This window comes from Triturus cristatus, chromosome 4_1 (assembly GCF_964204655.1).
Source record: "Triturus cristatus chromosome 4_1, aTriCri1.1, whole genome shotgun sequence".
Taxonomy (NCBI): Eukaryota; Metazoa; Chordata; class Amphibia; order Caudata; family Salamandridae; genus Triturus; species Triturus cristatus.
The window spans coordinates 65,918,603-65,934,543 of record NC_140585.1 but is presented as its reverse complement, the minus strand read 5'-3'; the positions used below and the strand labels follow the sequence as shown (position 1 = coordinate 65,934,543).

General features: G+C 42.5%; 1 protein-coding gene and 1 long non-coding RNA gene across 2 annotated transcripts in view; one reads left to right on the top strand and one right to left on the bottom strand.

The window, feature by feature from the left end:
• LOC146839538 (uncharacterized) overlaps positions 1-15,941 on the bottom strand; it is a 1,010,507-nt gene that overhangs the window by 573,097 nt on the left and 421,469 nt on the right. The gene's annotated exons all lie outside the window — the stretch shown is intronic.
• The window catches only part of LOC146839540 (aldehyde dehydrogenase family 3 member B1-like), a 247,132-nt gene that overhangs the window by 169,465 nt on the left and 61,726 nt on the right, over positions 1-15,941 (top strand). The window contains exon 7 of the mRNA XM_085651596.1: positions 13,893-14,279. Coding sequence (XP_085507722.1) covers positions 13,893-14,279 — 387 coding nt within the window. The remainder of the gene's footprint in view (positions 1-13,892; positions 14,280-15,941) is intronic.

The window sequence follows — 15,941 nt, the reverse complement described above, 5'->3', positions numbered from 1 at the left end:
TTCGCAATGTCAGCAAAAATACTTGGCAGGGATGCGCGCGCAGCAGTATGACGTGTGATTGACGTGCAACTAGGGGGTAGAGGGGACTTGACATTTAGCTCCACATGTGGCGACAGAAGTCTGGAGGGTCAAGTCAACCTAATCCCAAATCATATCTAACATCCTATGTTTAAAGAACTATGTTATCCAGAAGAGAGGTCTCTTAGAGTAGAATCTTATTCTATACTGACTATACTGACTGTTAGTGCGTGTACAAGCGTCTAAGTGTCTACACTAGATGCGAGGGCAGGAATCTTCCATAGTAACAGGGCTATGAATTACTTGCATGAAGACAGAGAAGCCGGGCCTTTGCTCGGTAGCTGGAAGAATGTTTACTGAAACTACTAGACAGGAATGCATTGGGCAGGGAACGGAGCAGATAATTTCGAAGGTGAAATACAGTTTCTTGGCAGGCAACAGGCTGATGTCAGGCTTCGTGAGCCGCGCAGGGAATGAGACAAAGTTCATGGTCACAGATGTAGGCTCAGACTGGAGCTTCAGAGGCAGAAAGCAAGAAAAGCTTGATGACAGAATCAGGGCCTACTTGCCTGTACTGTAAAATGGCATAAGTGAACCATATAAAGCCGGTGGCCTTTCATACTTAGGAATGGAATATCCGGCCTATTCATGGCGGATCTGAAAGAGGACATGTTAACGGTGGACGCACATGTATTTGCGTCTTCATAACTGGAACTGGAGGGAACATACATGTACTTGTGATTTATACATGAAACCGTTGGGGTCCAAGATAGGGGACATAACTGATCATAAAAATCCATATTTCCACATTCCCTCCTTGTCCCCTACTTGCCCGTCAAGAGATATCAATCTTCATCAATCCATTGATCTGTTCATATAGCATCATTTGTTCTTCTTTTTTCTTCTGGGACGAACGAAATCTTGGTGATGGGACACACGATGTGGCACACAGACCACAAATCGCTGGTCCACATTGTAGGCATAGACAGCAACTGAATAGTATGAGAAAGCCAATACCTAGGAAGGATAGGACCTTCCATCCAAAGGTAGATAATACATTCCAAAACCAACCGGACCAAGTCCAGGTGCCTGGATTCTGGTGTATCTGGCTTACAATCTTATGAAGGCGAGTTATGGCTTTATATACAGATGGCGAATTTTCTGGTATGAAAATGCAACAACTTGATCCGATGACCCTACAAGCTCCGCCCCTATCGGCCAGGATGACGTCAAGGACAAGACGATTTTGAAGCACAACAATCCGCATAGCAGACTGCTCTTCTGTTAAATTGCCTAAGGCGGAAATAGTTTCGTTCACTACTGCTTCAAGGGTTCTGGTTAATCTACGTATCAGCTTACTATTAGTAACTGTACCTATATAGGGAAAGAGACCTTTATTGAAATCTGTGTATTTTTCCCATGCTGTTTCAGTGTAATCGACTATCGGGAGATCTCTCCTTACTCTAGTATATACTAAATGAGTATTTCTGTGATAATCAGGAGGAGCTAGAAAAACAGGCGGCAAAAGAAATCCAATGTAGCAGGTACCATCCCAATCTAGAGGCAAACGTACATATGCCGTCTGACCACATATGAAATAGGAATGGCGGGAAGCTCTAAATGTAGACTTGCCTTGATCACTAAATTCTACTACAGTGGTGCATCTACTATGGCCCATATGTATGGAACCATTCTTTTTTACACATAATTCACCTTTTACTGGAAATATTGACATAGCGGGCAAAATTGGAGTAGCTTCGGATTCGACATTTAGGATCATAAGATTAAGCGTAAAATTACCTAATCCATACACTTCATTTTCTAGATCAGTTCCTGTTCTCTGGGGAAATCCCTCCTTGTTAGGATAGCAGACCTTAAGTAAAACTAAATTCAAATTTCCCCATACCCAGTTATCTTGATAAACTGCAGAATTCGAATCTAGGGAATTGATTAAGCTAAACCATGCTCCACAGGAGCCGTTGTGTGTGAACGGGTATGGAAAGAGAGGTAGAATTTCTTTATAATTCTGATAGGGAGGGAGTCGGCCACATATCCAACAATTTGTAGCATTGCTAACCTGATGGGAATGATGTAACATACTAATAAACGTGTTATTGCGCAGCGCAAATCTATAAGACAACTCAAGCGGAGGTAATTCACTAAAAGAATGTTCAGCAGTAACATTATAAACGTGTCTAAAAATAGGATAATATATATGCAACAATATACTTGCAGTAATTATTAAAAGACTTAAGGAAAACAAAATTAATAACGTCACTGTACAATGACTACGCAGTGATTTACAGTACGCCTGTCGTTTCAACATTTTTCGGGTGCATTCTCTATTCAGGTCCAAGGGATACATGTCAGAGACAATTCAACCGCTTCACCTCGGAGAGGACTTAAACAATCAAATTGCTTGACTGATTGGACCTGAGTTTTAGTTTATAAAGTTCGGAATTACTCTTTTCAACAAAAGGAAGTTTTGAGTCAATGGGTGAAGACACACAAGGTGTGATGTTTACGTCCGATGGTAGTCCATGAAATTTCTTGATATGACTTGAATGTATCCAACCTTTTCTGCCCTCGATCTTCACGGCTGTCCTTGTGGTGAGCAAGACCAATTTCGGTGACTTCCACCTAGGATCCAGCTGAGTCTTTCGATCAAAGTTCCTCACTAAAACGAGATCCCCCGGAATTACGTCATGGGGTTTCACCTCAGTGTTGTCAGGAAAAGCTGCAGCTACCTGTGAACGACAAGATTGTAGTGCAGACATCAAGGAAGCCAAGTAATCTGTCAGCATATTACAGTCAATATCAGTTATTTTGCGTGGTATAGGCGTCCCCCACATATTTGGTGGTCTGCCGAAGATCACTTCATACGGGGATAGCCCTGTTCGAGAGTGTGCTACCATTCTTGTGTAAAAGAGTGCAACTGGTAACGCTACTACCCAGTCGACACCTTTCTCTCTGCATATTTTGGACAATCTAATTTTCAGGGTCTGATTATGTCTTTCTACGAGACCTGCTGCTTCGGGGTGTCGGACACAGTGGAATTTCCACTGATAGCCTAACAAAAGTGAAACGTGTTTCATTAGTTCGGATGAGAACGGCTGGCCGTTATCTGAGTAGACAACACGTGGCAAACCGTATCGTGGGAAGAATTCTCGAACCAACTGTTTGGCAGTAGTCGGGGCCGTGTAATCTGAAACCGGGTATGCCTCCGTCCAACGGGAAAGAGCACAAACAACTACGAGAACATATTTGAATCCTCGACATCGTTCCATCTGGATATAATCCATCTGGAGGACTTCAAAAGGGTGATCAGGAGGCTGAAATCCACCCTGTTCTACGGGAACGCTTTTTCCTGGGTTGAACTGACAACAGATCATACAGGTACGAACTTTTTGTTTGGCTGCAGCTCGTAAATGTTTATTGAACCAAATGTGTTGAATGCTGTCTAGCATAGCTTTTTCTCCTAGATGTGCTGGACTATGTACAGTGTTAATTATAACCTGGACCATTGAATCAGGAAGGAACCACACAGACTTTTCCTTCATCAACCATCCTTGATCCGTTTGGATCCCTCCTAATTCAGTCCATTTCTTTATTTCGTCTGGTGTAGCATGTGTCTGTATATCAATTACGTCAAGAGTAGGATCTTTAACCGTCATACAATGTGTTGGCGTCGGGACTATTGTCTTTGTCATGTCGGATGTTTGAGTTTGAGCAGTCTGTTTAGCTGTTCTGTCAGCTAGATCATTGCCTTGAGAAATGATATCAGTAACTTTCGTATGAGCTTTACATTTCATAATTGATATTGCAGTGGGTAGATGTATTGCATCTAATAAAGCATGAATGAGGGGTCCGTGCTGAATGTGGGCACCGTGAGAAGTTAAATAACCTCTCTCTCGCCACAGCACGCCGAAGTCATGTACAACTCCGAATGCATAACGTGAATCAGTGTATATGTTGACTTTTTTATTTGTGGCTTGAATACAGGCTTGTGTCAGAGCGACAAGCTCTGCTGCTTGAGCGGACAAGGTATTTATGCAATTTGTTTCAATGATTTCAGTGTCTGTTGTGACTGCGTAAGCGGCCACTAGTTCTCCTGTACCTTTTCTCATACATGAACCATCTACATACAACGTCAGGTCTGGGTCTGACAATGGGACATCTGTCAAGTCTTGTCTGGGTTTCGTCGTGATTGTAATAACATCAATACAGTCATGAGCTAGTGGGTCTGTTCCATTTACAGGTAAAAGTGTGGCAGGATTCAATGTGTTACAACGTCTGATTTCTATATGTGGCTGAAACAGTGTTAGTTCGTACCCTGTAAGTCTTGCTATAGTCAAATGTTGTGTTTGCGTTCGATTCACAAGAACCTCCACTGCATGTGGTACTTGTACTGTCAATGGATGTCCTAACACTATGGCATCGCTTTGTCTGATTGCTAAAGCGGTTGCTGCCACTGATTTTAGGCATGCAGGCAAAGCCTGAGCTACTGGATCTAATGTACTAGAAAAATAAGCACATGGTTTGTGTGCTCCTGCTTGTTCCTGTGTGAGTACTGACAAAGCAGTACCTTCTCGTTCTGTAACAAAGAGTGTAAAATGTTTTCTGTAACATGGTGTTGCTAAAACAGGTGCTTGACATAAGGCTGTCTTTAAGCTTTCAAAAGCTTGTGTATGTTCCTGAGTCCAAGGGAGAACAGTCAATGTGGCTGCCTCCTGTGTTGTCAATTGAATGAGTGGTTTTGCTAGAAATGCATACTGAGGGATCCATTGTCTACAATATGAAGTGAGGCCTATGAAAGCCCGCACCTCCTTTTGTGTCTTGGGTATTGGCATGTTAGCTATTAACTGAATGCGGTCGGGTGTAAGCTGCCTTCCCTCCTTGGACAGCGAGTGTCCAAGATAAACAACTCGCTGGACACAGAATTGCAGCTTAGAAGGGGACACCTTGTGCCCCTTTTCGGCTAGAAATTGTAAAACTGTCAGTGATGCTTTCTCACATTCGGGTTCGCTTCTAGCGGTGATCAGCAGATCATCGACATATTGAAGCAAGGCAGTGTTAACTGGCATGTGGATACTGTCGAGTTCTCGTTTCAGTGCTTGGCTATAGATGCTGGGGCTTTCTGTAAATCCTTGAGGTGCGCGTGAGAATTTGAAGCTACGTCCATTTAAACTAAATACGAACAAATATTGGCTTTCCGGATCTATTGGGACGCTGAAAAAGGCATTTTTGAGATCAATTACAGTAAAGAATGTTGCTTCGGAATCAATAGCTGTCAGTAATGACGAGATATCTGGGACCACAGGGAATTGTGGCACAATGCATTTGTTCAATTCGCGCAAATCAATAACCAATCGATATACTGGCGGGGCCTTCGGATCTGTTCGTTTAAGAATCGGAATTATCGGTGAATTACATACGTTGGAGTCTGTTTCTACAACCACTCCTTGGGCAATGAGCTCGTCAATGATTTGTAGTAAAGCCACTACAGCATCTGGTGGTAACTTGTATTGCCGCATTCGTGGTAGTACCACTCCTGCCTTTAGTGTAACTCGATATGGTGTAATATTCATGCAACCAACATCCGTAGGGCCTTGTGCCCATAGATGGGTAGGTAAAGTCTGTAGTCGGGGATCCATGTCTCGAGACACATAGTGACCTTTGAAATCACGTAAAAACAATCTTACTCCTTCCGGAGAACAACATATTATAGCTCCTAGAGCTTTCAGTGTTTTTATACCTAACAAGTTTTCTGGACATGATTTAGTAAGCAATAAATCTGTAGTTCTGGTCAAGGGTCCTATCGTAAGTGGAAGAGGCTGTGATACTTCATTAACAATAGGTTTTCCTGAAAAACCAAGGGAAATATTCTGTGAGCCTGAGAGGGGTGCCCCTGGAACTTCACTACGTTTTATGGTTGTTCGACTTGCCCCTGTATCGAGTAAAAATTTTCTGTCTTGACCTAATAATTCACTATGTACATAAGGTCCTTCTTGGTCTACAGGGATCTCGATAAGGGGTAAGTCAACTTCCCTCTCTAGGCTGTTTCATGCATATCGTTGATAATCAGGATAGTCATACTGTGCGGTCTGGTACAGCTGTCGTGTCGTGGTTTGTGTGGCAGCAACAGGCAGCGCAGGTGCAGCTGGCACAAACTGTATAGACTGTTGTGGAGCTGGCATGGACTGTGCATGCTGCGAGGCTCCTTGTTCATTCTGATCCTGTCTAAATGGCCGTGGTCTTTCTTTTGTAATACCTGTGGCGATATTACGCTTCAGGACTGGACAATCGTGTACATAATGACCTGGTTGTTTACAATAGTTGCATGTCCCTTTTACAGGTCCTGCTGAATCACCGGAATGTGCCGTACCCTTTTTATGTCCTTCAGCTGGAACTGTCTGGGAGACTAGCATTTTCATTTTCGTGTCTTTCATGCGTCTTTGTTCATGATCTTGTTCCTCTCTAATTCTATTGTGATGATACTGTAACATTTGTAACATTTGTGATGGGGTGTTACCTTGCCAGGTACTCTCGAATTTTAATACTCTATTCTTCACTTGGGGCAAGGAATTTTCAACTAATTTTGTCACAAACAGATGTGGGTATGATTCGCTACTTGCTTTTATGTCACTATTTATACCAAAACATTTTTCAAATCGTGCATAGAAATCACTAGTGTCTTCATCTTGCTTTTGTTTACAGGCTGAAATTGCACCCCAGTCTTCCTTTTTCGTGGTTAATAAACGTGGCAGTACCTGTACTAGTAAACCTGGTAGTGCTTTAGTTTTGTCCCCAAGCCCCGAACCTGGACCTCGGGCCTTTTCTTCATTTTCTAATGCTGTCCAGTCTATCTTTTGGTCTCCCACCTCCCACTCTTTTTCCTTGAGTTTTTCATAAATGCCAGCAGGCATCAATACCTTTAATATGGTCATAATGTCGGGATAGGTATACTCTCCCATGAGTAACATGTCTTTAATTTCTCGGTGGAAACCCGCTGGGTCTTTGTCATGACTGGGTACCACTTTCTTCATTTCTAACAATTCTATTTTCGATATGGGCGTATATACAAATACACGTTTAAACTCATTGTCCTCGCCTTTTATTGGGTGTACTTCTCGTAAGGGATTCTGTCTGTCCATGTAATACGTGGTTCTTTCCTTAATTGGCAGTGAGACATGTCCTGGACATACGAAAAGAATGTACTGCTTTCTTGATTCTAGTATTTCTTTAATTAGCTTAGTACCTGAACCTCTCCATCTATTCGTGAGTAATTCAGTCAATATATCAGGTAAGGGACCAGGATCTGAATGTTGGCTTTTATATAGTATAAGAAGTTGTTGAATCATATAAATCCCAGCTAAACGCTGTTCATCTGGGGTGAGATTCAAGAATGTGTGTGCTACTGTATCATCATCATACTTTCCGGGACTGTCAACCCAATGAACGGCTGACCTGGCTAATTCTTGTTCATCCATAGAATCGAGAAAATGATAACCCCTTCGTTCTCACAGTAATTTGTCAGCGGCTTGGAACGAATGCTCGGGGGACCTTATATTTATTATAGGTGTTTGAGAATTCCTGTTATTTTCTAGACATATCGGACGTATCGGGTCAGTAAGACATCTGGTACTATTACAAGATCTTCCTCTACCTACATAGGCTATGGTTTCTGACTGTCCTGTGGGCAGTCCTGATCCTTCCTCCTCCTCATTTTGTTCAAACTGGTCTACCGCTAATCTCTCTTCGTGTAGGCGTTCTATTTCTTTACGGATCTTTCGGCACATGGCTATTATACAGTTTTGCTTATCATGTCTCCCTTCTGATATATTCTGGCTCCATCTGGTAAGAATTTGCATTGCTTCCGGGTCTACCCCCGGTCGGTCTTGATTTCTGATCACACAATTTATGAGGAAACGTAACAGTTCCCCCTGTATTTCCACTTTCTGGTATTCCATAGCTCTGTGAATACATTCAGAATCTCGCCCTGTTTGGACAAAATGGTATATATTATCTAGATGCATAGTCATTCCTGGTAACTTCCCTAAATACACCGCAGCTCGTCTGATACGTAATGATGCCAGGGTCATTTCGTCCTCTTTTCCGGGCACAGGGTCATATCTACAATCTATAAGAAGTTCCTTAAGCGTACGGGCATTTATGAGTTTGGGGGTACGTGAATGTGCTGACTCTTGAAAGGTAAGTTTATTTATTCTGGGTGGCGTAGAAAAAATGTTGGTAGCACCTCCCGTAGCCCCATCTGGGGTATCGGGCGTGAAAGGATTCGTTGAACGCGATACAGCAACTATAGGCGTGGACACAGCTATGGAAGTAGCTGTAGGAACAGATGTGGAAACAGATGTGCTTGCCGGAACTTGTGTCGGAAATTGTTGCTGTAGAGATATAGATACTGGATCTCGATGTTGAACCTCCCTGGCAGGTGGTCTATGTGGGGCGGAATTAGCGTACTCGGGAGCTGCGTCATCTAAATATGAGGAAAGAAAAACATCTTCTGCGGTTCTAGGATGCCCCTTGGGATGTACCTTTATTGGAAATAATGGGGGTGGCAAGTCTTTTGGTATCCCCGCAGTAGCCTTAGGTAATCCCTCGGCCAGAAGGGGATACATACCCTTCATAAGGGCATGTCTTTGTCTGTCTACTTGTTCTGATTTCACTCGTGCACCTTCTTCAATTAATAGATTTTCTCGGACTTCATTTGAATTCTCTTTACTCTTCTCTTCCTGTCTACGTGCTTTTTCTGTACGTCTATACGATTCTTTACGCCATAATTCAATGGCGTCTTTCTGTGATTGTCTAGCTTTCTTTTTCCATAATTCTTCCTCTACTTTCACGATGCACTCTGCATCCCAGGTCCCAGCCGCGGGCCACCTCTGACTTTCTGGTAATTCCTTAGTGTAGTCTACCCATAAATCAAGAAATAATATAGCGTCTAAGCCGTGTTTATGATACATGAAGTACCCTGGAGTGTCCCTAGGAGGAATAGGAACAGCTTCTTCGAGTACCCCTTTTCTAGTTGTGATCTGTCTTAATTTCGAAAAGAGCGGCATATTGAGAACTGATCTGATACTTGATCTTGAACAAACTTAATACAGTAATCACAATAATGAACAGTCATTCATACCACAATATGCAGAACGTACTAAAAACATTTAACATTTAACATTTAACTGAGCAACAATGATGATACGATCTAAGGAAACTTAATTACTGAACATAATACTCGGCATTAACTGAATTATTCTGAATTTATATACTAGATATACTAGATGTACTGCTAAACAGTACAGATACACTGCTAAAACAGTGCAGACCGGATTTGTGTACCCAAACCCGTCTGGACCGGCACAACTTATGTGCACGCCAGAACGCCTCCCCAGTAATGGTACTCACCGGGTAGCTCGGAACGGAAGGCCTCGGACCGGAACTGAACTGAACTTGAACCGGACTGGACTCGACTCGAACACTTCGGAAACTGGACTCGACTCGGGACTTCGGAAACTGGTGGGCCTCTGTATACCTCGGATCTTGCTCTCTCAGCTAGGCTCTGGTCGGGATACTTCGCACTTCTCACCGCCTCGTCTGGGTGTTGATCGCAGCCTCAGTCGCCCCCGCTTGACCGGAGGGAGATACAGGAAATCCTGCTGGTACGCGTTGTTGTCCGTCCAGCTGTGGCAGGAGACCGGGCCTGCAACGCACCACCGGCGCGTGAGATGAGAAAGTGTCCCTGTTCGGGCGCCATTCATGTGGTAAATAATTTAATTACCGGGACTTAATTTGATACAGAAACATAATAAAATAGTTCAGTAAATAAGAGGCAGAATCCGTGGTATTAGAGGTTCGGAATGGGCTTTATTCCAATGGTCGATTATAATCGGTTGCTCCAGGTTCCATCACCTCGAAGGTTCAGGAAGTGAAGTACATACATTATTGATAATTATTCACTTTTATACAATAGGCATTACAGTGAGGCCAATGCAAGAGGCGTAACAATTGATAGCAAAGATAACATTTCACATGTGTAGCTGAAGGAGGCGTAATTGGGTGTAACAAGGAAAACGTCATTGGTTATGATGTCACATATGGGTGGACCTATGAAATTATTTCGCAATGTCAGCAAAAATACTTGGCAGGGATGCGCGCGCAGCAGTATGACGTGTGATTGACGTGCAACTAGGGGGTAGAGGGGACTTGACATTTAGCTCCACATGTGGCGACAGAAGTCTGGAGGGTCAAGTCAACCTAATCCCAAATCATATCTAACATCCTATGTTTAAAGAACTATGTTATCCAGAAGAGAGGTCTCTTAGAGTAGAATCTTATTCTATACTGACTATACTGACTGTTAGTGCGTGTACAAGCGTCTAAGTGTCTACACTAGATGCGAGGGCAGGAATCTTCCATAGTAACAGGGCTATGAATTACTTGCATGAAGACAGAGAAGCCGGGCCTTTGCTCGGTAGCTGGAAGAATGTTTACTGAAACTACTAGACAGGAATGCATTGGGCAGGGAACGGAGCAGATAATTTCGAAGGTGAAATACAGTTTCTTGGCAGGCAACAGGCTGATGTCAGGCTTCGTGAGCCGCGCAGGGAATGAGACAAAGTTCATGGTCACAGATGTAGGCTCAGACTGGAGCTTCAGAGGCAGAAAGCAAGAAAAGCTTGATGACAGAATCAGGGCCTACTTGCCTGTACTGTAAAATGGCATAAGTGAACCATATAAAGCCGGTGGCCTTTCATACTTAGGAATGGAATATCCGGCCTATTCATGGCGGATCTGAAAGAGGACATGTTAACGGTGGACGCACATGTATTTGCGTCTTCATAACTGGAACTGGAGGGAACATACATGTACTTGTGATTTATACATGAAACCGTTGGGGTCCAAGATAGGGGACATAACTGATCATAAAAATCCATATTTCCACATTGCCTTGGGCCATTTGACCCGCCCATCCGTGGGCATAAACAGGCTTTTATGGACTGAGACCGGAGCATGGATTCATAACCGTGACTGCCTTTGAAGAAGAGGGATGATCCTCGAAACGCACTAGGCGTACCGCGTGCATGACTGTCTGATTGAAACTGCCTGCGGCGTCTTGCTTATAACCTGGAATAAAGGCTTGCCACCTTGGTCTGTTTTCGAATGCGCTCAATCGTAGGGGTATGGCAAATGGACCTTTCATATATATTTTTATATATATATTCCAAGCAAGTTGCCATCAGTAATTTGTTGCTCTCAGCAGCACGGGTGCTGCAGCTCACGGAGATGCGCAATTATTCAAAGCACCAAAGTCCCCAGACACGAAAAGGCTGCACACTCGGGTTTAATGCATAAACAATCTTTTTATTCCGGCGTTAGCTCTTTAATCTTTGGAGCAAGCCGGAATAAAAAGATTGTCTATGCATTAAGCCAGAGTATATATATATATATACTTTCATAAAATACATTTACCATCTTTGCTTTCAGATTAATAAATATATATCATTAATGTTAAAAGGGAAGACAACAGTTCTTAGATAGAGTTTGTGGTTCTAAGCCAATACATCAAATCTTCTAACTCCTACATGTCACTCCTAATACATCAATGTGAACTACAAATTTGAAAATGTCACCAAATGAAAGCCAATGCTCAAATAGGAAGACATTTCAGATCTGAATATCCAAGGGGCTCTCAATTATCCATTCAACCTTGGAACCCCGAGTATTCCTGTGATCAGTGGCAGATTTCTCCAATTCCTTAAATATCTTTTAAAAGCTGTACATAACAAACCCTTAACAGTTATGATTGAAAGAGCATAATTAGACTTAATTTATCCTACGTGCACTTCCACCTCCTCATCCTTATTTAACCTTGCTGGTGTCTTAGTGTGTAAATCCAGGATATACCTGGATTCCAAACGGCTTAATTCTGCCACCCTACTGCCTCCTCTTAAATTGTCTGTAATTCTATCTATGGCAAAGAATGTAAATTTGGACACGTCACTCTCATGCTGGTCAAAGAAGTGGCGTGCCACAGGATATGTGAAATCTTCTTTCCTAATGGCTCTCTGATGTTCTAAAATACACTTACGTAGTGGAAAGATGGTACTTCCCAAATACATGAGAGGGCATGGGCATTGGAGAACATAGACACAGTGATCAGTGTTACAATTGAAGAAATGGAAGATCTTCCTTCTTTTCCCCTCCCAAGTAGAATATTCAGAGATATTGGAGATAAATCTACAAGCCTTACAATGGCCGCACTTAAAAAACCCTCTACTTTTACTCAACCAAGTATCTTCCTGGCAGCTTTTGTTTAATAGCTGAGTCAAAACATCACCTAATGTTCTACCTTTCGTATAGGTGATGGGGGTCTCTCTGGTAGATCTCTGCCAGTGATTAGGTCTTTTTTCACTATGTTCCAATGTTTACATATCAAGTTTCTTACTTTGTAGGATGAGGAGTTGTAGGTCATGATAAGTCTTGGGGTATTCTTTTCATTTTGAATTTAGAATTAGAATACAATATTTGATCTCTTTTTAGGGGTTCAGCTTTTTTTGCAGCTACATTCAAAATTTTAGGTGTATAACTTCTAGCTTTGAACCTTTTTCTCATAAGAGTAGTATACCTTTCCAAGTCTTCTGGATTACAACAAATCTTTTTCAGTCTAAATGTTTTGCCATAAAGGATACTCTCTACCAGGTTCCTAGGGTGTTGACTAGTAAAGTGCAAAGTGCTATTACCTGCAGTGATCTTGCGGTGTACCGAAGTATATATCTTGCCTTTTTCTACCTTAAGATGTTTATTCAAAAATATGATCTCCTGGGAACTCATTGTAGCTGCAAACTTCAAATTGTATGGATTCTGATTCAATTTCATCATGTATTCGCATGCCATTTCTTTGGACCCAGACCATAAAATAAATAAATCATCAATGTACCAGGTCCAAATTAAAATATTGTCATGAAACTCCTGATTATCTTCTGCCCATGCCTCTCGCTTCTCCCACCAGACCATCACCAAATTGGTGAAACTGGGGGCAAAGCAAGCGCCCTTGGCAGCCCCCATCCTCTGGCGATAGACGGTGCCATCATGCACAAAGATGTTTTCTTTTAGACAATTTTGAATAATTTCAATGAGCATCCTATTACGCTTTAAAAAACATGCTGGTCTTGTTTTGAAAAAAGACTCACAAGCTTTTACTCCAAGATTGTGATACATACAAATATATAAACTCACTACATCAATGGTGATCTTTAACAAAGTGTCTATCCATACAATATTCTGAATTTTAGGAAATCTCCGCTATCCTTACAATAAACTGGGAGGCTTACTACAAAAGGCGAGAGAATGGAGCCAATATAGATAGCTGTATTCTCCAAAAAGCTGTCATTGGAAGAGACTATAGGCCTCCCTGGTGGATTTGTTAGGTTCTTCTGCACCTTAGGTCGTATGTACAAAGCAGGTACTTTAGAATAATCAGATCTTGAAAAACCAATTCCATCTTGATCTAAAAAAATACCTAAGACTCTCTTGATATCTATGCACTGAAGACTTATAAATCTCGATGGTAATGACCTCATAACATTCATCATGTGACTATTATATATAGGTTGATGCCTAATATGCTACTTATTCATATTGTTATATGTGGAGAGTGGCAAAGCCGCGATTGACTGATGACCCTCCACTTCCTTAAAGTATGACAAGTGTGAGATGACATTCCATGCATCATCATTGACATCATTCCTAGTGCAGTAACTTAGACACATGTGTGATGCACATTGTTGTTCCAGTTTGCGTGCTGTAGTGTCTCCTAACATGAATGCTTAACTAACTCTCTCTGTTTCTCACTTCAGGGAGCCCCAGAGTTGGGAAAATCATAATGACAGCTGCAGCAAAGCAGCTAACACCTGTCACGCTGGAACTGGGTGGGAAGAACCCCTGCATCATTGATAATGGATGCGACCCCAAGATCGCAGCCAACCGAGTGATCTTCCATCACTTTTTCAATGCTGGGCAGACCTGCACTTCCCCAGACTATGTCCTCTGCACAAAGGAGATGCGCGATAAACTGGTGCCAGCAATGAAGGAGACTGTGGAGAAGTTTTATGGAAAGGACCCGAAAAAGTCCCCTGACCTTGCACGCATTATCAATGACCGACACTTCAAGAGGTTAAAGGCACTGATGGGATCTGGCACCATAGTCATCGGTGGAGATTCTGACGAGAAAGAGAGATATATAGGTGCGTGGTTTTTAATCATTATAATATTTATATTTCTCTCTCCTCTTTCTACTTTTGCCCCTTGTGCCTTACCCCTCCATTTGACTATCTCACACCCCAACCCTGTGCCTTTTGTTTTTCTTATGCTATCACTCTTCTGTTTCCTTGCTATCTCACCCTGTCTTTCAGCTCCTCACTCTCTATTCTCAATCTCCCTCATCCCTTAACATAGTTCTTTCAGTTTCTCACCCTTTCACTCCCCTTCTCCTCTCTCACTCTCACATTGTTTTGTTGTTCTCATCCAGCGGAATCTCATCATTTGCCATTAGCACTGAATTGTTCCACCCATAGGCGGGATCCCACAGCTTTTCGCATAATGTAGTTTTATACACCCAGTAGAAGAAGTGTAGCCAAAACGAGTCTGCCACTATCAGGATAACTTTCCTGCACCCATGTGTGCGTGTCTGTGTTTGCACATGGCTCAATAATAACTTTGGAACCCTTTATTTGCATGTAAGATTGGCTTCTGATTCCTCCTTTTTAGTGTTTGCCGCTGTGATCGCCGAATGAAGAAAATTGCAGTGTGCATTGGAATGTATATATTAACTACTGGCGGTCGCTAGTAGGTAGTTATAGTTAGGACTAATTTCCATAGACAGAACATTTTTTGTTTTGCTAATAACTTTGAGCCTGTTTGATAAATCTTCATGAATTTGCCACTCACTTCAGCTACTGTCTGGAAAGTTTTGGAGTGATTTGTCAAGTGAAGCAGAGAATAAGGGGGGAGTCCCAAACCACGTGTTCCCAATGCAATTTCCCATAGGCATTTAAGACACAACTGTAGCCTGAACCGTTGAATGGAATTACACCAAATTTGCCAGAAAGAGTGCTTTTTGTAATTTGATGTAAATCAGTTCAGTGGTTGTAGAGTTAATAAATAAAAAAGATTTATGTATATCTAGAGACATTGTCTCACCCTGGATCCACTGCCAAGGATCCACGGATCCATGCACCAACAGCAAGGTTGTGATTGGCTAGCTTTTTGGGCTATCATTTTGTGAATTGGGCATTGGTCCCGTGGGGCGGGGATAAACTGTAAATTGGATATAAGGGGTCAGGATAGAGGTATCCTGACCACATGGACTGATGGAGGGGTCTCGGGCAAGAAATTATCCAAAAACATATTGCTTTTTGTGTGCAAGGATCCACAGATCCACCACGGCGCTCATTGCTGCCCCTGTACGAATCTGCTGCAGATCCACAGATCCAGACCCAAATTAAAAAAACACATATGTCCACAGAGACCCACAAAATCACTAACAGACCCGATCATAGACCTACACAGCCACTCGCACACCACTCACACACCCACTTACACAACTACTCACACATCCAAACACCCACTCACTCACCCACTCACACACCCATACAGTCACTGCAACACCTAATCACAGACCAACAAAACCATTCACACATCCACTCACAGACCCACATAGCCACTCACACACCCACATAGCCACACACACCCACAAAGTAACTCACACAACCACTCACATACCCACTCGTGGATCTGTACACCAACTCACACACCCACTCACACATCCATACAGTCATTGACACACCTACTCACAGACCCACAGAACCACTCACACATCTACTCACAGACCCAAACAGCCACTCACA